We start from the raw sequence: 22,511 nt of genomic DNA, 5'->3' as shown, positions 1-22,511 counted from the left end.
TAGTTATATGCAGTTACATCCCCCCTCTTTCCCATAGGTATATGCAGTTACATCCCCCCCTTTCCCATAGATATATGCAGTTACACCCCTCCTTTCCCATAGGTATATGCAGTTACACCCCCCCCCTCTTTCCCATAGGTATATGCCGTTACACCCCCCCTCTTTCCCATAGGTGTATATGCAGTTACACCCCCCTCTTTCCCATAGGTGTATATGCAGTTACACCCCCCCTTTCCCATAGGTATATGCAGTTACACCCCCCCTTTCCCATAGGTATATGCAGATACACCCCCCCTTTCCCATAGGGATATGCAGTTACACCCCCCTCTTTCCCATATGTACATGCAGCTACAGCCCCCCCTCTTCCCCATAGGTATATGCAGATACACCCACCCCCCTTTCCCATAGGTATATGCAGTTACACCCCCCTTTCCCATAGGTATATGCAGTTACCCCCCCTTTCCCATATGTATATGCAGCTACACCCTCCCTCTTCCCCATAGGTATATGTAGAGTAACCCCCCTCCTCCCCCTCCCCATAGGTATATGTAGAGTAACCCCCCCCCCTTCCCCATAGGTATATGTGGAGAGTAACCCCCCTCCCCTATAGGTATATATGTAGAGTAACCCCCCCTCCCCTTAGGTATATGTAGAGTATATGTAGAGTATACTTCTGTGTCTCAGCTCCGGCGCACTCGTCCCCATCTCCTATGGCGTGCGAGTGCCGGAGCTCTGAAATTTAAAGGGCCATTACGCCCATAATTACTGTTTGCACCTGACACTACATTATAAAGTCCCTGTACCTCCCACACTTCCCTGCCAGATCTTCAGTGGCCCTAGCCTGAGATTAAGAATCCCTTATAACCTGTTAGTCTTACCCGTGTATCCAGACCTTCCGCTACATTGTTAGACTCCGCACTTTTGCCGCCTGCCTTGACCTTCTGCTATGTTTGACTACGCTACTGCCTTATCCTACAGTACCTCACCTTGCCCAGCTACCTGTGTGGTCGAGCCGTGTTGGGGGTAGCGACCTTGGTGTCGACTGCCGCAGCAAGCCCATCTTGCCTTGGCTTGGGCTCTGGTGAAGACCAGCGGCACCTTAGACTCCGCCCCCCATACGGTCCGAGCCATCTGCCACACAGGTTAGAGGATCCATATCCAGCTCCACTAAAGTTGGACGGGAAAATGAAAAATTAGATTTTTTTCACTAAAATGCTGGTGTTACCCCAAATTTTTCATTTTCACAAGGGGTAATAGGAGAAAAAGCCTCCCAAAATTTGTAACCCCATTTCTTCTGAGTATGGAAATACCCCATATGTGGATGTTATGTGCTCTGCAGGTGAATTACAATGCTCAGAAAAGAAGGAGCGCCATAGAGCTTTTGGAGAGAGAATTTGTTTGGAATGAAAGTCGGGGGCCATGTGCATTTACAAAGCCCCCATGGTGCCAGAACACTGGACCCCCCCCTTCCCCACATGGAAACTACACCCCTCATGTAATGTAACAAGGGGTGCAGCGAGCATTTACACCCCACTGGCATTTTACAGATCTTTGGAAAAGTGGTCTGTGCAAATGAAAAATTAAATTTTTCATTTTCATGGACCACTGATCCAAAAATCTGTCAGACATGTGTGGGATGTAAAAGCTCACTGCACCCCTTATCACATTCTGTAAGGGGTGTAGTTTCCAAAATGGGGTCACATGTGGGGCGGGGTCCACTGTTCTGGCACCATGGGGGGTGTTGTAAACACATATGGCCTTCAATTCTGGACACATTCTCTCTCCAAAAGCCCAATGGCGCTCCTTCTTTTCTGAGCATTGTAATGCGCCCACAGAGCACTTTATGTCCACATATGGGGTTTTTATATACTCAGAAGAAATGGGGTTACAAATTTTGTGGGGCTTTTTTTTTACTATTTTCCTTTGTGAAAATGAAAAATGTAGAGTAACACCAGCATTTAAGTGAATTTTTTTTTTTTATCATCTTAACATCCATCTTCAACAAAAATGTGTTAAATTCCTGAGGGGTGTTAATGCTCACTATACCCCTTGTTACGTTCCGTGAGGGGTCTAGTTTCTAAAATGGGGTCACATGTGGGTATGTATTTTTTTGCTTTTATGTCAGAACCACTGTAAAATCAGCAAGCCCCCCACCCCCCGTGCAAATCACCAATTTAGGCCTTGAATGTCCATGATGCGCTCTGTTACGCTGAACGCTCCGGGTCCCTGCTCCTCCCCGAAGCGCTCGCGGCGTTTCTCTCCCTGCATCGCCTGGTCAGACCCGCTGACCGGGAGCGCTGCACTGACATTGCCGGCGGGGATGCGATTCGCATAGCGGGACGCGCCCGCTCGCGAATCACATCCCAAGTCACTCACCTGTCCCGGTCCCCGGCTGTCATGTTCTGGCGCGTGCGGCTCCGCTGTCTAGGGCGCGCGCGCGCCAGCTCTCTGAGATTTAAAGGGCCAGTGCACCAATGAATGGTGCCTGGCCCAATCGGCCTAATTAGCTTCCACCTGCTCCCTGGCTATATTACCTCACTTCCCCTGCACTTCCTTGCCGGATCTTGTTGCCTTAGTGCCTAGAGAAAGCTACTACTGTGTTTACCATTACTGTGTTCCTGACCTCCTGCTATTACTATTGACTACGAACCTTGCCGCCTGCCCCGACCTTCTGCTACGTCTGACCTTGCTTCTGCCTATTCCTTCTGTCCCACGCCTTCTCAGCAGTCAGCGAGGTTGAGCCTTTGCCGGTGGATACGACCTGGTTGCTACCGCCGCAGCAAAACCATCCCGCTTTGCGCCGAGCTCTGGTGAATACCAGTAGCAACCCTAGAACCGGTCCACCGACACGGTCCACGCCAATCCCTCGCTGGCACAGAGGATCCACATCCAGCTAGCCGAATCATAACACGCTCTCACTCCTGAGCCCTGTTTTGTGCCCGCAGAGCATTTTACCTCCACACATGGGGCAGTTCCGTACTCGGGAGAAATTATGTTACAAATTTTAGGGGTCTTTTTTCTTTTTACCTCTTGTGAAAATAAAAAGTATGGGGCAACACCAGCATGTTCGTGTAAAAAAAAAAAAAAATTACAATAACATTCTGGTGTAGACCCCCAACTTTACCTTTTCATAAGGGGTAAAAGGAGAAAAGTCCCCAAAATTTTTTAGCGCAATTTCTCGTAGTACGGAAATACCCCATATGTGGCACTAAACTGTTGCCTTGAAATACAACAAGGCTCCCGAGTGAGAGAGCGCCCTGCGATTGGGGAGAGGAGGAGGTGGCACCTCTGCGCAGGGGAGAGGAGGAGGTGGCACCCCTGCCACCTCACTCCTATCTTTTAGGATGATGATCACCACTATTTCCGGGCGATCGGGTCACCAGAGACCAGATAAGCCCGGAAAAGCCGTGATGCGCCGCGATGTCCTGAGATGGCTGCTGATCCGGTGATCCAGGAAAGCTGTGCCGTGAATGTACGGTGCTGTCCACTAATACTTCTTAGCAGTGCCGTACATTTACGGCGCATGTCCTTAAGGGGTTAAGGTTCTGACTTCCATTCAAACTCTGGGTGCATGTGCCAGCTATTTGATTCGTATAACCTCGATGTTAAGGTAATAGCAACCATGACAGAATCAGCAGACCAATTTTTTGGCAGAATTTTTTATAAACTTAATATAACAGCATAAGAAATGAGTAAGCTCCATTGCAAACCACCCAAAAGTACTGTTGTTTTTTTTACAAAAAATCTAAGATTAGTAGTTTTACATTGTTTCGATACAGTATTTGTATGTAGTTCTATACAATTTGCCAGTGTGGCTCAGTCTCTGGAAGACTAAGAAGGTGCTAGTGATAGTGTAGGTCAGGAGATGTGGCTCAGGCTTGTGAAAAGCTGATCTGTTGGGTCACCTAAGTAATAAAGTTAAAGGGGTATTCCAGGAAAAAACTTTTTTTTATATATCAACTGGCTCCAGAAAGTTAAACAGATTTGTAAATGACTTCTATTAAAAAATCTTAATCGTTTCAGTACTTATGAGTTTCTGAAGTTAAGGTTGTTCTTTTCTATCTAAGTGCTCTCTGATGACACGTGTCTCGGGAACCGCCCAGTTTAGAAACAAATCCCCATAGCAAACCTCTTGTATACTGGGCGGTTCCCGAGACACGTGTCATCAGAGAGCACTTAGACAGAAAAGAACAACCTTAACTTCAGAAGCTCATAAGTACTGAAAGGATTAAGATTTTTTAATAGAAGTAATTTACAAATCTGTTTAATTTTCTGAAGCCAGTTGATATATATATAAAAAAAAGTTTTTTCCTGGATAGCCCCTTTTATTATTTGCAGGACAAATTGTATTGCTTTTACAAACATGGCCTGCATATCATTGGTCTTATGGTGAGCTAGTAAAACAGCAAGTAAATATTATAATTACATAAGGAACAATATATTAAAAGTTTAGTTTGGTGACAGGTAGTCTTTAATGTTTGGCCAAGATGTACAACATATAAAAAGTTTTTAATTCTGACAGTGCCCAAGTACATATATGATGCACTTACCAGTATTCTAGGTCCGGTCATAAAACCGTATTCGGGGGAAAATGAGACAACCGGAGTCAGCGTTTGACTCCGGTCAGCTCATTGAAATGAATGGGGTTCGGGCCGGATCCAGCTGGGATACGGGAGTGGCCAGTTTTCGCCCCTCCCAACCGGATCACCGTACATTACAAACATAGTGTGAAAGTACCCTTATAATGTGAACTGAGGTCAGTCTAATGAGTTCACCTGCAAAAACTCTTGCACCAGCCTGAGTAGATGAACAGGTGCAGTGATGAGACTCCACCCCCTCTCACTACAAAGACAGAATTCATAGGAAACTAGAAAGAAATTTGATTGAGGTACTACTACCTTCAGCAAGCCTACAGTACAACACCTATCCTCTTCATGGGTACCACAGAAGTGAGTACCAAGGAGGATGATATGTACACCATAGGATATAACAAACATATATTCATATATTTGTGACTGCTGTACACTAAAAAAACTAATATAGGAGATAGGTCAGCTTCCACTTCTTAAAAAACAGTACTAAAAGGTTTTCTTGAGATTGACTTCAAGGGACTAAACAGATACTAAGACATTTTTGTGAATAGATAAAATCACTGAATACATTGAAGGCGGTACAATTAGCAACCTCTAGTTTTATTATATTTCTATGGGCTCTATTATCAGGTCTTTATCAGGCTTATTATCAGGACTTATTCAGCTTGGCTGTTCTTCTGGATTCCTTTTAATTCTTATTATTTTTCATTTTCATGATGAGTTTCAATGTAATCAGATCTGCCAGTTATTTAGTCCATATCAAAGATATTTCAAGAGCAATGTATGAAGTTTAATATACAACATATCAGATAAGAACTTCAGACTTAATTCCCCTGTGTACTGTACAGGGAAAATAGGGCAACACAATGTTAGTCAGAAATTTATATGCAATGTTAAAGGAGTACTGCAGTGGCCAGAAAGTTAAACTGGTGCCAGAAAGTTAAACAGATTTGTAAATGACTTCTATTAAAAAAAATCTTTACCCTTTAAGTACTTTTTAGCAGCTGTATGCTACAGAGGAAATTCTTTTCTTTTTGATTTTCTTTTTTTGGCTGCTGACCTGATGCCCGTATCAGGAACTGTCAAGAGCAGCATTGCAAACCTATGCTGCTCTGCACAGTTTCTGACATGGACAAAGGTGTCAGCAGAGAGCACTGTGGACAAGACAAAAAAGAAATTCCAAAAGAAAAGAATTTCCTCTGTAGCATACAGCTACTAAAAAGTACTGGAAGGGTAAAGATTTTTTGAAAGATGTCACTTACAAATCTGTTTAACTGTCTGGCACCAGTGGATTAAAAAAAAAATGTTTATCCCCGGAGTACCCCTTTAAATGCTTGTGTGTCAAAAATCTAACAGTATTGTAAAAGTGATCCTTTTTTTGGGATATACATTAATTTTTCTGGAAAGCCAATAAAGATATCACTCCTATAATTCTTTGGTCTTTTTTGACACCAAAGTATTTAACATCACATGGACTAAATATTTCTACATTGCAGAAGAGGCTTATACCGCTCGCTGGCACTGGAAAAATGTGTTGAATTGCCCAAGGGAACGTGCTTGCTCTGATATGCTGTGATGATGTTTGTCATAGTACACTGGCCAGGAAATGTGAATCACTTTCATCCTTCATATGTCCATGAAATCATTATTCTACCTAAACTGGAAAAAATTACATCAAACGTTACCAGTCCAGCAAAGTTAAAACATTTAATATTAGCAAAAAACACAACTTATTACTAAAATTCTCATTTTAATCCTGGATATAAAGTGTTATACACATGACAGTACTCCAAGAAATCTGTAGCATTGGGTTTGGTCATATGCTTAAAGCGGTATTCCGGACAAAAACATTGTATCCCCTATCCAAAGGGTAGGGGATAAGATGTCTGATCGCAATCTCCCTGCAGCACCCGCATTCTTTGTAGGAGCTGCGTTTCCAGTTTCGGAAACCTCCAGCGCGATCAGACATCTTATCCCCTATCAAAAATGTTTTTGCCCGGAATATCCCTTTAATAAGAATTGGAATAAAAACTGTTGACCAATTTAATCCAAACAAACAAATGCATTGATTTTTTTTATATATATACAGTGCTACATCAATCTGCAATTGTCAATAAAGAATGAAATATTGTAATTTTCAGTATGTGACACTTTAAAACAGGTGAAACTAATGTCTGATTCCTGTGCTCTTCACATAAGCCCCTCTCTGACCTGTCCCACCTTCTATCTAGTGGTTCATTTTAACCTATAGAACCCTTCCCCTATATAGGCTTTAATTTTTAATTAATGTGATGGAGGTTTGGTAAAAACACGATAAATATACAGCTACAACCATGCAATCGCACCAAAAAAATAAACTCCAAACAAGGTAAGATATAGAATTAATCAGTAAATCTTTGTTAGTATACAAAAAAAAAATTTTTTAAACATATGTGGTGTCCCGGTACCGTATCCTATCCGTTACCTGCATGTGTGGGTCCCCTTAGCCAGAGTCCTTAGGACGTCGGGGTCCCTATTGTCTAGATCACCCCTAGTCACCTCTCATCCAGATAGTTATTGCACTAATAGATTACTTAGGAAGCATGTAAATATTATATAAATGCCTATAAATAGTTAATTACCTGTCTATAGCGTAACAAGACCTGCGGGTCGCGTGGTTAGGTGAACTCTATGGTATTTCTGCTTTAGGAGCTTTGGAGGTCCTTGTGACGTAGTCAATCCCATCACACTCTGTAACGGTGAGTGACAGATGTTCGGACCAATCAGATTCGCCCCGCCCCTGCCCATATAAGGGAGCGGCGGCCATCCATTGCTCTCTCTCTTGTTTCCGGGCTGTCAAATGATTAGGATCTGCGCAGCTGTATATCGCAGTGAGTTAGGCCTGAGCCTTGCGGCAACGGCTGATATATCTGGAATCGCGAGTGTATCAATCCCTAAGCACTCTGCAGGATCACCGGACCTTATCTATCCCCTAAATCCGGACAGATCTGTAATAATTACCCTAAATTCAGAGACTTTAATTTATTTCAAGGTCCGCAACAATTGTCAGTCATTGAGATATCTAGAGTCTGTTTGCCTGAGACTGTTATTGTTCATTGGATGTACCGCAATCATCTAAGTAAAGTTCTTCAAGTTAAAGATCAACTATTTTGCGGATCTTCAGTCATTTTATTACATGCACCTATCGTTACTGGGAAGGGCGGCGATAGGCTGGAGCATTTTCTCAGCATACTAGCCCTCAGCCTGGCATCACGAACTATAGGGTTAACATTAACCCTTCGTCTACCAAAACAATACCGCCACTACCAACACCCCCCAAGGGCTACCACCAAGCCTTTTTGGCATTGCACGAACAGGATACAGGTGTGTGCCTACTACAGACGCCATTAGTGAAAGTGTACTCCCCCCCCCCCCAGAAAAAGAACTTTATTCATGTGCTGTAAACCGTGTTACTGTATACAAGAACGGTGCTTGTGGTGCACCATACAAGGGGGCCAAGAGAAAAGTAAGGGGGGAGGCGAAAATTCTGTTACAACTAAAATGTGTAAACTGCGCAATGAGTTCATGCTGCGATCCTTTGGTCCGGTCGGCACAGGCGGAGCTGAACTGTTGCCGGAAAAGCGCGCGAAGAAAGCCCACGCTGCACCACGCCCCGCCCCTGGGCGTGGCCACCAAGTTGTTGTGTCGCAGCCAAAAGGGAAATCAGAGATACAGGAGTCATTTCTGGAGGGACCTGAAGTCGGGGCTGCACCGACAGTGTCCTTCCTGCCCAGCGACATTTTGAAGAAGCCCACTATAAAAGACGCCACGCACAGCGACCTCTTCAGTCTGCACGGAGAGTACAGACATGGCGGAGAGCAGCGTTCCACGTGGTGAAGTTAGCAAAATGGCGCCGGAAACACGGAAAGTTGTGGCAGTCGCGGCCCAACTTTTTCAAGAGCTTGATGACCGTTTGCAGCAGTTGTCATTTGACGAAGAGGGGGCCTGCAATCTTCCCCCACTGCCTGATGATGACAACGATTGGCCAGAGACACCTCCAGCGGAAAGCACAGGGACACCAGGAGGTGCATCACCGGTGAGATTGTCCCCTCACCACAGAACCTGGGGCTCGTGGGCCGAGATCCCGTCGGAGGAGTCTGCTGTGAGTACCCCGCCAGAGGCAGCCTATTCTTTCTCCTCCAGCCCTGAGTTCATACCTCAATCAAGCTTGCCAAGTGCACGACCGTGCTCACCAAAATTGCCGCAATGGGTGTTCGGAGATGAGCCGGAGCTGATCGAGTACATGCACAGAGTAGTTCAACCATTACCTGGGAAGCCACTCCCACCAATGCCAACTGCAGAAAAAGAAAGGGCCCGTCAAGAAGCCGAGCTGGCCGAATTGATGTAAAAGCTAAATGCCCGACACAAAGAACTCTATTCCCCCAAGCACGTGCATTTGCCTTATGAAGAGAAAGTACGGTGGCAAGAAAACACCAAAGAAATGGAGGCATTGTACATTCGTAAATGGGATCAACCCCGAGAAGGGGAGGAGCCATTAGAAAGGAGAAGAGCAACTGTGGCCAAGTTCGACAAGGTCAGAGGTTATGGGACACTCCTTGACTGCCACACTGGGCAGACCATCCTCGTAAACCGGCGAGCAGTGCAAAGGCCATATCTCCATAAAAAGTTCTACACCTTGGAGGTGGGTGAAATTGTGGAGTACACCCCCGTCCAGAGCCTTCGTGGAGAATGGGCTGCAGTGGTCACCAGACCAACAGCACTAACACAGCTTCCTTTCAAATATTTCCCGTCAATGGATTGGGAGTCCGATCCCTTCAACTTGAGGCCGAAAAGGTCTGCTCCTAAAGCCTCGACCAGCGTTCCCAAGGAGGAGGAGCCTAAAGAGTCAAGTTCATCATCTTCCATGTACAGCAAAGAGCCAAGTTCTTCAGTTTCTACAGATCGTCGAGTGTCAAGTCCTGCTCAAGTTCAAGAAAGCAAGCCCAAATTGCGGGCACCAAAGACCGTACCTAGGCCCTCTGGGAGCAATGAGAGTTTGCCTGCTTCCAGGGTACCAACGAAAGAGTCATGGGTCCATCCTGGTTTGGAGATGGTACTCAAGCCCTATTGCCCCTTTGTGATCCCGGCTAGTAAGCCTATAACCCCTTTTCAAGCTGCCTTCCACCACTCCATCCTCACCAATGTGGTGTGGCAAAGCTATGTCAATTCTAATCCTGCCCCTGATGTTGGCAGATATAGGGGAACCAGGAGAGGCACTACAAGAATAAAGAAGAACATCTTCTAAAGAGACTCTAAAGTAATGTCATATTGTTTTTCTGTCTAACCATTTTTGTCTTACAGCAACCAAGTTCAAGAATTGTGCCTAGCAGGACTGTGCTAAGTTTTGTTTCAGTTCAAAGTTCAGCAACGTAACCACTAAGCTTGTGCCTGACTATTAAGTCAAGAGACTCCTAGCCAGTAGGAGATTCATTAAGGACTGTACCCGGCTGATTTGTGGTAAGGCCGTGTTTACCTTTCCCTTCCTATGAACTCCTAGTGTAGGGGGACTGCTGATCCTTACACGCCAATTTGTATATTTGCCTTGGACTCCTAGTGTAGGTGGACTGCTGATCCTTACACGTCTGTTCTATGTATATACCAGCAGCTTCATAAGAACTCTTATGCTAAATGTTGCACTTATCGGGTGAATGCACCTGAAACATGTTGGAGTGTTGATAAATGTATAGTAAAGATGTATATAATTTTTGTACACAGGAAGGTATCCTCATGTCTGTGTACCTAAATAGTAAGTAAAGGTTTGTACATGTAAAAATAGTCTAATGTCTATGTACATAAAAAGTGAGTCAGAGCCGTACACAGAAAATATCGACGTACTGCACGTGTACACTCAACACTACAAATATAAATAATCCTTGTACATACAAATGTATAAAATGTTAAAGGTGTTTAGTAGATAACTCAACAAGGGACACCTCGGCTTCTCCGAGGGTAGTATTATTGCTGTCGCCCATCGCTAGCACCTGTCTCCATAAAAACAGTAGGGAACATTGCCTCTTGAAATAGTACTTGCACACATAGTACCCTAGATTACTAACTTAGATGTACTATCTCAAGTTTCTCTAGTACATACATCAAAATAAATATCTCACTTAAGTAAAAACTTAGGAATTGTAGCATATTGATACCCAATTCCTGCCACTGTTAGGTACACTTCTTCTCTTTCATTGCATGTGTGAGATGCTCTGCCTGGCCAGTAGGTCCTATTGCTAATACAGAATTAAACATGTAATTCTAAGAATAACCTAGTTAGGTTGTTTTGAAAGTGCTCTAGGGGTAAGTAGCGTGTAGCCGATAGACCCTAGCAGCCACCCTTACTGTGACCTAGCTTCCGGCTAGCCAGTATAACCTTATGTGTGCTTATAAGTAACTTATTGTTGGCAAAGAAATAAAATGTGTGAGATAATAAAATTGTCTAGTCAGCTTGACGCTAAAGGTATATAGAGCTGAACTAATGTCTAGATAGTCTCATGTATAGAGAGTTATGTTAATGTTCAGTTTAGCCTCCAAGAATGTGTAGAGAGCTACTAAAATGTCGTAGGAGCTAGAAACTACATGTCAGATAGCTGCCTAATTGTCTAGTAAGATTGGAATGTATAGTAAGCTTAATAAAATGTTTAGGAAGCTAGAAACTAAAGGTTAGATAGCTTCCTCAAATGTCTAGATAGCACCAATGTCTAGATAGATTTCTATTGTCTAGTCCAGATACTAATAAGAGTATCAGAGAGTGTAATTGTGTTCAATGTTTACTTAGAATGTATAGCAAAATTATAGATCATCCTGTCCTAGTCCAAGTCCCTCTGTCGAGGTCGTCTTATTTTAAGTAAGGGGGTTTGTAGTGTCCCGGTACCGTATCCTATCCAGTACCTGCGTGTGTGGTTCCCCTTAGCCAGAGTCCCTAGGACGTCAGGGTCTCCGTTGTCTAGATCACCCCTAGTCACCTCTCATCCAGATAGTTATTGTGCTAATAGCTTACTTAGAAAGCATGTAAATATTATATATATATAATATATTAAATAGTTAATTACCTGTCTATAGCGTAGCAGGACCTGCGGGTCACGTGGTTAGGTGAACTCTATGGTATTTCTGCTTTAGAAGCTTTGGAGGTCCTTGTGACATAGTCAATCCCATCACACTCTGTAACGGTGAGTGACAGATGTTCGGACCAATCAGATTCGCCCCGCCCCTGCCCATATAAGGGAGCGGCGGCCATTGCTCTCTCTCTTGTTCCCGGGCTGTCAAACGAGTAGGATCTGCGCAGCTGTATATCGCAGTGAGTTAGGCCTGAGCCTTGCGACAACGGCTGATATATCTGGAATCGCGAGTGTATCAATCCCTAAGCACTCTGCAGGATCACCGGACCTTATCTATCCCCTAAATCCGGACAGATCTGCAATAATTACCCTAAATTCAGAGACTTTAATTTATTTCAAGGTCCGCAACAATTGTCAGTCATTGAGATATCTAGAGACTGTTTGCCCGAGAATTTTATTGTTCATTGGATGTACCGCAATCATCTAAGTAAAGTTCTTCAAGTTAAAGTTCAACTATTTTGCGGATCTTCAGTCATTTTATTACATGCACATATTGTTACTGGGAAGGGCGTCGATAGGCCGGAGCATTTTCTCAGAATACTAGCCCTCAGCCTGGCGTCACAAACTATAGGGTTAACATTAACCCTTCATCTACCGAAACAATATCACCACTACCAACACCCCCCAAGGGCTACCACACATATAAGAGGGATCACACAAAGAATGGAGAAAAAAAAATAAAAAAAATATATATATATATATATATATATATATATATACACACACACACACACACACACAGAAATACTGGGATGAAAGTCCTAATATGGTGGTCAACTGTTTGTCTCCTTTAAGGGCCAAACAGCTCCCAGAATATGGTACAGGAAAAAGCAGCAAGGCTTAAAGGGGTACTCCACTGCCCCAGCGTTCGGAACATTTTGTTCTGAACCTTTGGAGCAGCGGCAGGGGTTAAGATGTCCTGGAAGGGGAAAGTATAAGGAAATATAGCAGCAGGCTCATTATTGCACTATAACAGCACTATTGCACGTTATCTGTACTTAAAGGGGTACTCCAATGGAAAACTTTTTTTTTTTTTAAATCAACTTGTGCCAGACAGTTAAACAGATTTGTAAATTACTTCTATTAAAAATCTTTACCACTGTTAAATGCAGTCCAGGGTTTAAAAACGGCTTTTTCAATAGACACTACCCCAAGTTCATATGTATTTCTTATCCAGATTACCTCATTTTTTATATCAATTTTTTATACCATTTTGAGGTGTGGTGATCAGGGTACCCCACCTGTATTATATATATATATATATATATATATATATATATATATATATATATATATATATATATTAAATTGACAGCTTGGGAATAGTCTTGTGTGTAAGGACCTCACTTTACCACTGTCCACCAAGCCCAGCCCTTTGCTTCTAAACTGTCCCAACCAGATGTTCTACCCAGTACCCACAATCTAGACTATAATACAGTTTCTAGGCCAAGCTATATGCCTGCAGGACAACAAGCATGTTACCATTAGCTTCAGCATCAGACCTAACTAGCACTCCACTGGTTATCTTCAATAGGTTACCCACACTAGTGTTGGGCGCGAATATTTGCATTTCTAATTTTTATCGCGAATATCGCAAATTTGTGAATTCGCGAATATTGCGAATATATTTGCTATATATTCGAAATTGCTAAGATTCATTTTTCCGCATATTCGCATATGTGAATATTCACAAATTCCTTCTTTTTACTTGTGGGCCAATTAGAATGATGAAAATACACTTGTCAGAGGTTATCAACAACATCCCTCGCAACCAATAGTAAAGTTGCCCACCCCCTCAATGTTTTCTTCCTCGAATATGCGAATATGCGAATATAACGAATATGCGAAATTCTCGAATATAGGACGAATATTCATCTATATATTCGTGAAATATCGCGAATTCGAATATGGCCAATGCCGCTCATCACTAACCCACACTGGGCTGACGGAATAAGCACAGCCCCAGCAGGCTCTGCAGAGCTAGCTACCTACAGGCTGACAGGGCGCTCAGCCTACTCTTCTTTAGTGGTGGCCAGGGTTCAAGTCCTGCAGGAACACATGGGAACGGAGTTCCTGCCCTTTTTTCACAGCATTAACTCTGTTCCCATTAGCAGCAGTCCTGCAGGACTAGCCCTGGAGTGAAAATTTAGGGTGAGTTCCAACACTTATTTTCCAGGACTTGACCCCTGGTGGTGGCCTACATACCTTTACAGCTAGTCCCTTGCTAGCCTAGGATAGTAGTAGGGGGGGTTGGACTTGGTAGGTGGTAGCATGCATGGCAGATAGTCTTTGGGTGTTTGCTGTTTTCCTTTCTTGATATGCAGCTTCATGTTTACAGGATGTTTTTTTTTTTTTCATGTCATAGTCATTTATCTCCGATTCCCTTCATAGTCTGAGTCTCCTCTTCTTTATATACTTTGTCATATTTCAGAGAATTAACCATACTATTTTCCTGGTCCTGTCTCCGTATTCTATGTAGTGTTATACCTCCTGTACCATCTCCAGTCATCTGTTCTTGTTACTGAATGAGCCTATGTTTTAATGTTCTTCCTATTTTTTAAGTGTATATCTTTTCTGATATATGTTTAATAAAGGTACAGTGGTCCCCCAAGAACTCCATTGACAATTATATAAAAAAGTAAATTTGTAATGCGGATGAAGTGTCAATTTCCCCTTGCAGAACAGTATTCTTTTGTAAAATGTTGCTTGTTAGTGGATATTTGGCACCTAGAGACTGCTCGGTGACTATTTTTGTATCTTCTGTTGCACTGCACATGTATACCACCAACAAAATATAGTCACCAGAGTTACCACAATTGGTTCACATAACCAATATCCACAAACAAAAAAGAACCAATTGTGTAAAATGATATACAGTGACCACCGACCTCCTCTTCGGGATCTCCTGCATCGCCGGCGCTCTCCATCACGTCTCTGCGCACGCCGTCCTGTCATCCAATAGGAGCGGCGTGCGCAGCAACGTGATGGCGGCGACGGAGAGCGAGGATGCCGGGGAAGCAGAGGTCTTACCGGAGCGTCGGGGACACCTCGGGGACGCGGCGACAGCGATGGAAGGCGACATCCAGGGCAGCGGTGACGAGCGATGATGGTCCGGATCGTCGGGGACACATGAATATAACCTCCAATACCAGTGGTCTTCAACCTGCGGACCTCCAGATGTTGCAAAACTACAACTCCCAGCATGCCCGGACAGCCGTTGGCCGAGTGTTGTAGTTTTGCAACATCTGGAGGTCCGCAGGTTGTAGACCACTGTCCTATACTTTACATTGCATGGATCCCTCAACAAACGATGGTCCATTTGGAATGGATTACCATTGTATGTTGAAACCATCGTATGTTGAGGGATCCGTGCAATGTAAAGTATAGGACAGTGGTCTACAACCTGCGGACCTCCAGATGTTGCAAAACTACAACACCCAGCATGCCCGGACAGCCAACGGCTGTCCGGGCATGCTGGGAGTCGTAGTTTTGCAATGTCTGGAGGTCCGCAGGTTGAAGACCACTGGTATTGGAGGTTATACTCATGTGTCCCCGACGCTCCGGACCATCACCGCTCGTCACCGCTGCCCTGGATGTCGCCTTCCATCGCTGTCACCGCGTCCCCGAGGTGTCCCCGACGCTCCGGCAAGACCTCTGCTTCCCCGGCATCCTCGCTCTCCGTCGCCGCCATCACGTTGCTGCGCGCGCCGCTCCTATTGGATGACAGGACAGCGTGCACAGAGACGTGATGACGACGATGGAGAGCACCGACGATGCAGGGGATCCCGAAGAGGAGGTCGGTGGTCACTGTATATGATTTTACACAATTGGTTCTTTTTTGTTTGTGGATATTGGTTATGTGAACCAATTGTGGTAACTCTGGTGACTATATTTTGTTGGTGGTATACATGTGCAGTGCAACAGAAGATACAAAAATAGTCACCGAGCAGTCTCTAGGTGCCAAATATCCACTAACAAGCAACATTTTACAAAAGAATACTGTTCTGCAAGGGGATATTGACACTTCATCCGCATTACAAATTCACTTTTTTATATAATTGTCAATGGAGTTCTTCAATATTATCACTGCCTTTGTCTACGTCAATTCATGAAACACCCGTTTAGCATCAGTTACACGAGCACATATCTGTCCCCAGAGCAGGCGTTCCCTCCTCGATGTTTTCACTATGAGACTGCTGTTCCTCAGGCTTCATGCTGTTCTTTTGATCTTTTTGGCTTCATATTCCTCACAGCTTGTTTTTATTCTCCTTGTCATTATTGAAAGTTCATAAAGTAAAAGCCACGAAGACATAAAGCTATAAACAATTTTTAATTGGTTCCCATGACAATATAAAGCATTGTGAAATATAAAAAAAAAACAAACTTTATAAAATATTCAACCGCATACTCATAAGTTGTAAAGATCACAGTGTCATTACCGTTCCTTTCAGTTCCCAATGTTTCCCTTTTTAATGGAATAGAAGGGTGCCAGTGATAAAACACAGCGAAAATTCCAAGCTTGCAATAAAAGTGAACATATTTTGGCTTCTATGCCGAGTTCACAGCTGAAAACTCCAAAGGCAGTTTGAGCATTGTTTCGCATTTGTGATTTAGAACAAAGCCCTAAATGTTGAGCTTATTCGTGGATTTAGCAATCAGAATCTATTATGGTCAATTACTGTATATACTCGAGTATAAGCCGACCCGAATATAAGCTGAGGCCCCTAATTTCACCCCAAAATCCCGGGAAAAGTTATTGACTCGAGTATAAGCCTAGGGTGGGAAATACATCATCCCCCCCTGTCATCATCCAGACCCCCGTCATTAACACCCTCATCATCATCACCCTGTCATCATCCCCCCTTCATCATCACCACCTGTCATTATCCCCATGTCATCATCCCCTTGTCATCATCCCCTGTCATCATCCCACACCCCCCCTTCATCATCCCCTTGTCATCATCCCACACCCCCCCTTCATCATCCCCCTGTCATCATCCCACACACCCCCTTCATCATCCCCCTGTCATCATCTCACACCCCCCTTCATCATCCCCCTGTCATCATCCCACACCCCCTTCATCATCCCCATGTCATCATCCCACACCCCCTTCATCATCCCCCTGTCATCATCCCACACCCCCTTCATCATCCCCCTGTCATCATCCCACACACCCCTTCATCATCCCCCTGTCATCATCCCACACCCCCTTCATCATCCCCTTGTCATCATCCCACACACACCTTTATCATTGCCTTGTCATCATTCCACACCTCCCCCTTCATCATCCCCTTGTCATCATCCCACACCCCCCTTCATCATCCCCTTGTCATCATCCCACACCCCCCCATCATAATCCCACCCCCCCTTCATCATCCCCTTGTCATCATCCCACACCCCCCTTCATCATCCCCTTGTCATCATCCCACACCCCCCCTTCATCATCCCCTTGTCATCATCCTACACACCCCCTTCATCATCCCCTTGTCATCATCCCACACCCCCCCTTCATCATCCCCTTGTCATCATCACCACATGTCATCAGCCCCCCCCCTTCATCATCATCACCGCTTGTCAATGTCTGATACAGGGGTCTTCAACCTGCGGACCTCCAGATGTTTCAAAACTACAACTCCCAGCAAGCCCGGCTGGGAGTTGTAGTTTTGAAACATCTGGTGGTCCGCAGGTTGAAGACCACTGCGGCCTTCGACATCATCCAGCCCCCCCACCCTCTCACCCCCTTTAGTTTTGTACTCACCTCCGCTTGGCGGGACGTTAGGGTGCGCTGGTCCGATGCTGCAGGACTGTCCGGTGGGGAGGTCGTTCGGTGGGATAGTCGTTCCGGGCAGTCCATCTTCACCAGGGGGCCTCTTGTCCGCGCTACGGGCCTGGAATAGAGGCGTTGCCTTGACGACGACGCAAAGGGACGTTGCTAATGAACGTCCCTGTGCGTCGTCGTCAAGGCAACGTGACTATTCCGGGGCCGGGCCCGAAGCGCAGAGAAAAGGCCTCCCCGATGAAGATGGACTGCCCGGAACGACTATAACACCGAACGACCTCCCCATCGGACAGTCCTGCAGCACCGGACCAGCGCACCCTAACGTCCCGCCGAGCGGAGGTGAGTACAAAACTAAAGGGGGTGAGGGGGGGGCTGGATGATGTCGAAGGCCGCAGTGGTCTTCAACCTGCGGACCTCCAGAAGTTTCAAAACTACAACTCCCTGGGAGTTGTAGTTTTGAAACCTCTGGAGGTCCGCAAGTTGAAGACCACTGAGGGCGGAGAGTTCACTCGAGTATAAGCCGAGGGGGGGTGTTTTCAGCACAAAAAATCGTGCTGAAAAACTCGGCTTATACTCGAGTATGTACGGTACTCTAACTACCATGGGAATGAGCATTGTAGGGAGTGGATCTTCCATCATGACAATTTCTTCTCACTGTGTTGGAGAAATAACATAGTAACCACATTTGACCCATCTATGCTTTAATGCAGCAGGTGGCACAGTTTAGTGTAATAGAGATGGGTTCCCCCAAGCCATCTAGTCTTCAAGAGGACTTTACCCTCAATTATAATGAACTGTTAGGCTAGGTTCAGACTACGGAATCTCCGGGGAGAAAATTTCCGCCCGGAGATTCCGAGTGCGGACAGCGCTGACTGAATCAGTCGGCGCTAGGACCTTCGCAGACACTGCAGTCTACAATAGACCAATAAACTGCAATGTGTTCCGCGCGGATTTCCGCCTGAAGAAAGAGCAACGCCATTCTTCAGGCGGAAATTTCCAAGCGGATTTTCCGTTCACAAATCCCGCTTCACAAATTCCGAAGTGTGAATTTGTGAACGGAAACCCATTCACTACACTATACATTTTAGCAAGTGGAATTCCCACCTGCAATTTCAAAGCGTAATTGCAGGCGGAAATTCCTTAGTCTGAACCTAGCCTTATCCAACTTTACCCTCACTCTACTGTATTCTTAACCAGTGGTCGCCAAACTGTGGATCTCCAGATTTGTATCTATCAGCTGAAGTATACCTTGAAGGAAGTCCGGTAATTCTCTCCAATCCAAACAGTGCTCCCTGCTGCCATCTCTGTCTGTGTCAGGAAGTGTTATGAGCGGGAGAGCTTTGCTTTGCTTGTTTGTTCCTGTTCTGAACAGTTTTCAACGTAGGCCGAGGTGGCAGCAGGGAGCACTTTGTCCGGTTGAAAAAAACTATAACTTTTTAGCAGAAGTTGATTTAAAAGTATTTATTTCCCCTGAAATATGCCTTTAACAAAAATTTTCTACAGATTACCCCTTTTAATTCTCTAACTAAGAATCCTCCAACACTACCTAGTCCACCCAAACCCCAACAAGCTTACTGTACTACTGCAAAAATCGCATTAAACATACATGTACCTTGGAATACAATTATATACTGTGGTCCCTCAAGTTACAATATTAATTGGTTCCAGAACAACCATTGTATGTTGAAACCATTGTATGTTGAGATCATAACTCTATGGAAACCTGGTAATTGGTTCTAAAGGCATCAAAATGTCATCCAAAAATAGGAAAAAGTGAAAATTAAAGAAAAATAAATAGATAACTAATATAGATAAAGCAAATCCTTACATATAAAAGTAAGAAAAATCTGCTGGGAGCTGTAAATCACTGTCTATGTCAGTGTTTCCCAAGCAGGGGGCCTCCAGCTGTTGCAAAACTACAACTCCCAACATGCCCGGACAGCCAAAGGCTGTCCGGGCATGCTGGGAGTTGTAGTTTGGCAACAGCTGGAGGCACCCTGGTTGGGAAACACTGGTCTATGTAGAGGACAGGATCTTCTTCGGGGTCCAGTACAGTACACGCAATGTTCTAAAAAAGTAAGATGGAGTCGCCCTCACTTGGTGTCCAAAGGAGCAGGTAACCCTGGCACAGATAAAGTATACAGAACATGTAACACCTCCCTGTACTGTAGGGGGCGCTTACCAGACATCAGTCCATGCATACGCTTCAGTAATACAGGGGTTTTACCAGTAAAATGCCCATTCTGATTGGTCAGTTCTTCCGGCCATTGACATGTTTCGCAGATCTGGACTGTCTGTACAATGTATGTTGAGTCTGGTTTCAGCTTACAATAGTCCAGAAAAGACCATTGTATGTTGAAACTATTGTATGTTGAGGCCATTGTAAGTTGAGGGATCACTGTATTTATATATACAATCATATATTTATGTATATATGAGCTGACACTCCATAGAAACAGACTTATAGAGTACTTAAAGCATACCTGTCAGATCCCACATAAAAAATATATATAATTATATGTTACTCTCTACCCAATCCTGACCATGTTCATCTTATTTGTATGCCTCTATCACCTACATTTATTATAAAACTACCTTTTTTTTTTTTTTTATAGCTCACAGTGTTACAAATCTTCTTAGAAAGGGAAAGGGGATATGTCCATCCTTGTGATGGTGAGAGGTGATTGGTGTGTTTGCTCATGCAGCCTTTTCCATGACTCATCTCTTGTCCATGACTGATAGACAAGCCTGATGCTGCTGCCAGACTGGCTAGTGTCCCAGTAGGTTTGGTGATTTTTGTGGGACATTTTCTTTATTAAATATTTAACATTTTTGAAACAAAAAGATTACAAAAGGTCTTTCCTTTTCAGCAGTAATAATGTGGTGAATGAGGTAAAAATGTATATTTCAGAATATTCTGGCTATAATGGTAACTCACTCCCCCATACCCCCCCCCCTCCCATACACTTACTAACTGGCACCTCCAGAGAGAGCTACACCCAAGATAAGACCAGCGTGCTCTGGACGAGGAACACCTGCAGAAGAAACCAATCACAAGGACATTTCTTCATGACGTATAAGCTTTGGCTTTGCTGCAGATTATCAAAATCCCTTGAAGCTGTTTTAAGTACAGGAAGTATCATTTGCCGAACTTGTGTCCCACCTAAACTCTGTAGCTTTTGGTCAGAATAGTTTATCCAAACAGAAAAAGGACAGTTTGATCCATGTTTTGATACTAAAATTCCATGTTTATTTAATACTTTTAGATGACCCATTGGATGATGAATCAACAAAAGAGAACAAACCCGACTCATCGCAGTCTCAGGAGAAAGTCTCCTCCAGTGCACACAGGGAGAGCGCCATAGCAAGCGATGAAAATGAAATCTGTGAAGAAAAAAACAAAAAAGAGTAAGTAAATAACAGCAGATTTTCTAAGACAGATGTATGATAAGAAATGGACTCTGCCTTGGATAATCCCCTTTTTTGTGAAGGGTTCCCAAATGGTACCCTACTGTCTAGAACTCATGTGATCAGCTGTTATCTGTGTGAGGATCTGTCGGCAAGTGTTGAATTCCTGTGCAATGCCACCACAGGAGAAACACCGAATTACACAATTCTCTGTTGAATGGGATGTTCTGTGCAATGCATTGACCTGTTGGGTCCTCCAGAAGGAGAGATGTCCATTGAAACTGTTCTTTGCTCTGATTGATAGGTAAAGATACTGAACAAAGGACCACTATCTGTTACCTCAAAATTTACTAACAGGTATTTGAAAATGGGTTTTCTAAAGCAGATACCCACTTTAAAGTAATTCAAAAGGTTTACCCTGCAGTCCACATTGGAGTTTTGCACCAAGTATTAAGGAGACTGTAAGTGTATTTGTGTACATAAAGAATAACAAAGGAAAAAAGCTAAAAGGAAAAATAGCAAGTCAATGCACCATAGGGCGAATACTAAAGATTAGCAACTTAATTAGCAAATTAACTTTTGAAAAATTCGATTGGGACGATTTATTTGTGGCGAATCTGCATTAAAAACTGCTATTTCTGGCCTACAGAAAGCATCAATAGCGGTGTAGAACACTTTGCTTTGTTCTAACAGGCATATGGAGTGTGCTGGGGTAGTAAAATAATACTGTTATTCAGAATGACATGAAGATTACATTGCTTTTGGAATCACTGCCGCAGAGCGGCAAAATGACAGAGCCTGGAGGTGGCATCAGTATGAGGAGACCATATAGTGCCTGAATGGGGAGGATGAGGAGGCGGAGTCGCACACTGTCACAGGACCAATGGCCTGAGAGCGTGGAGGAAGAAGCGGCGTGACCTGTCCAATTTGGTGTTGTGGCTGTGCAGGAACCACATTCACCCAGTGAGCCATAAAGGACATGCATTGTCCCTGACTTAGTTACAGCCCCAGACGTCGGCGCTGCTGTGCACTTTGGTACGCACCGACAGGCTTAAGGACTGGCCCACCTTCTCTTCCATAACATTGTGCAGGGCTGGTACTGCTGTCTTCGCAAAGAAATGACGGCTTGGCACTCTCCACCTCGGCTCTGCACAAGCCATCAGTTCTCTGAAAGGTTCAGAGTCCACCACTTAAAAAGGAGGGACTGCAGCACCAGCATATTAGATAGGAGCACATTCAGCTTCTGCACCGTTGTTTGAGTGGGCACATACTGTTGTCTCTTGGACATGTCTTCACCGATAGATTGTTGGCGGAATGGCTGACTAAAAGTAGGAGCAGGAGCATCTGGAGCGACAGAAGGAAGGTGTGACACACAGCTCCCTTTGGCTGAGGTGGTGGAGCCTTTCCAGGCTGAAAGAGGGAGCGGCGTGCCCCTGGGTGATGCAGCAGGCTGGACCACTACATCAGAGCCACGGTTCTCCCAGGCCGCTTTATGGTGGCAAAGCATATGTTGACGCAGGGCCGTGGTGCCAACATTGGGGCCCTGGCCATGCTTCACCTTCTGCCGACATATCTTGCAT

The 22,511-nt window shown here is 44.4% G+C and overlaps 1 protein-coding gene and 1 long non-coding RNA gene across 9 annotated transcripts in view; one reads left to right on the top strand and one right to left on the bottom strand.

Moving 5' to 3' along the window:
* The window catches only part of CNGB3 (cyclic nucleotide gated channel subunit beta 3), a 385,692-nt gene that overhangs the window by 137,620 nt on the left and 225,561 nt on the right, over positions 1 to 22,511 (top strand). For all 8 annotated transcript variants that reach the window (XM_056522291.1, XM_056522294.1, XM_056522292.1 and 5 more), the window contains one exon: positions 20,790 to 20,931. In XM_056522291.1, the coding sequence (XP_056378266.1) occupies positions 20,790 to 20,931 (142 nt within the window). The remainder of the gene's footprint in view (positions 1 to 20,789; positions 20,932 to 22,511) is intronic.
* Positions 20,775 to 22,511, bottom strand: part of LOC130274226 (uncharacterized) — a 56,772-nt gene continuing 55,035 nt past the window's right edge. The window contains exon 4 of the long non-coding RNA XR_008844291.1: positions 20,775 to 20,907. This is a non-coding gene — a long non-coding RNA (uncharacterized LOC130274226). The remainder of the gene's footprint in view (positions 20,908 to 22,511) is intronic.

Source organism: Hyla sarda, chromosome 5 (genome assembly GCF_029499605.1).
Source record: "Hyla sarda isolate aHylSar1 chromosome 5, aHylSar1.hap1, whole genome shotgun sequence".
Classification (NCBI taxonomy): domain Eukaryota; kingdom Metazoa; phylum Chordata; class Amphibia; order Anura; family Hylidae; genus Hyla; species Hyla sarda.
Note: the sequence above shows the minus strand (reverse complement) of the source record. Positions and strands in the feature narration are given on the sequence as shown.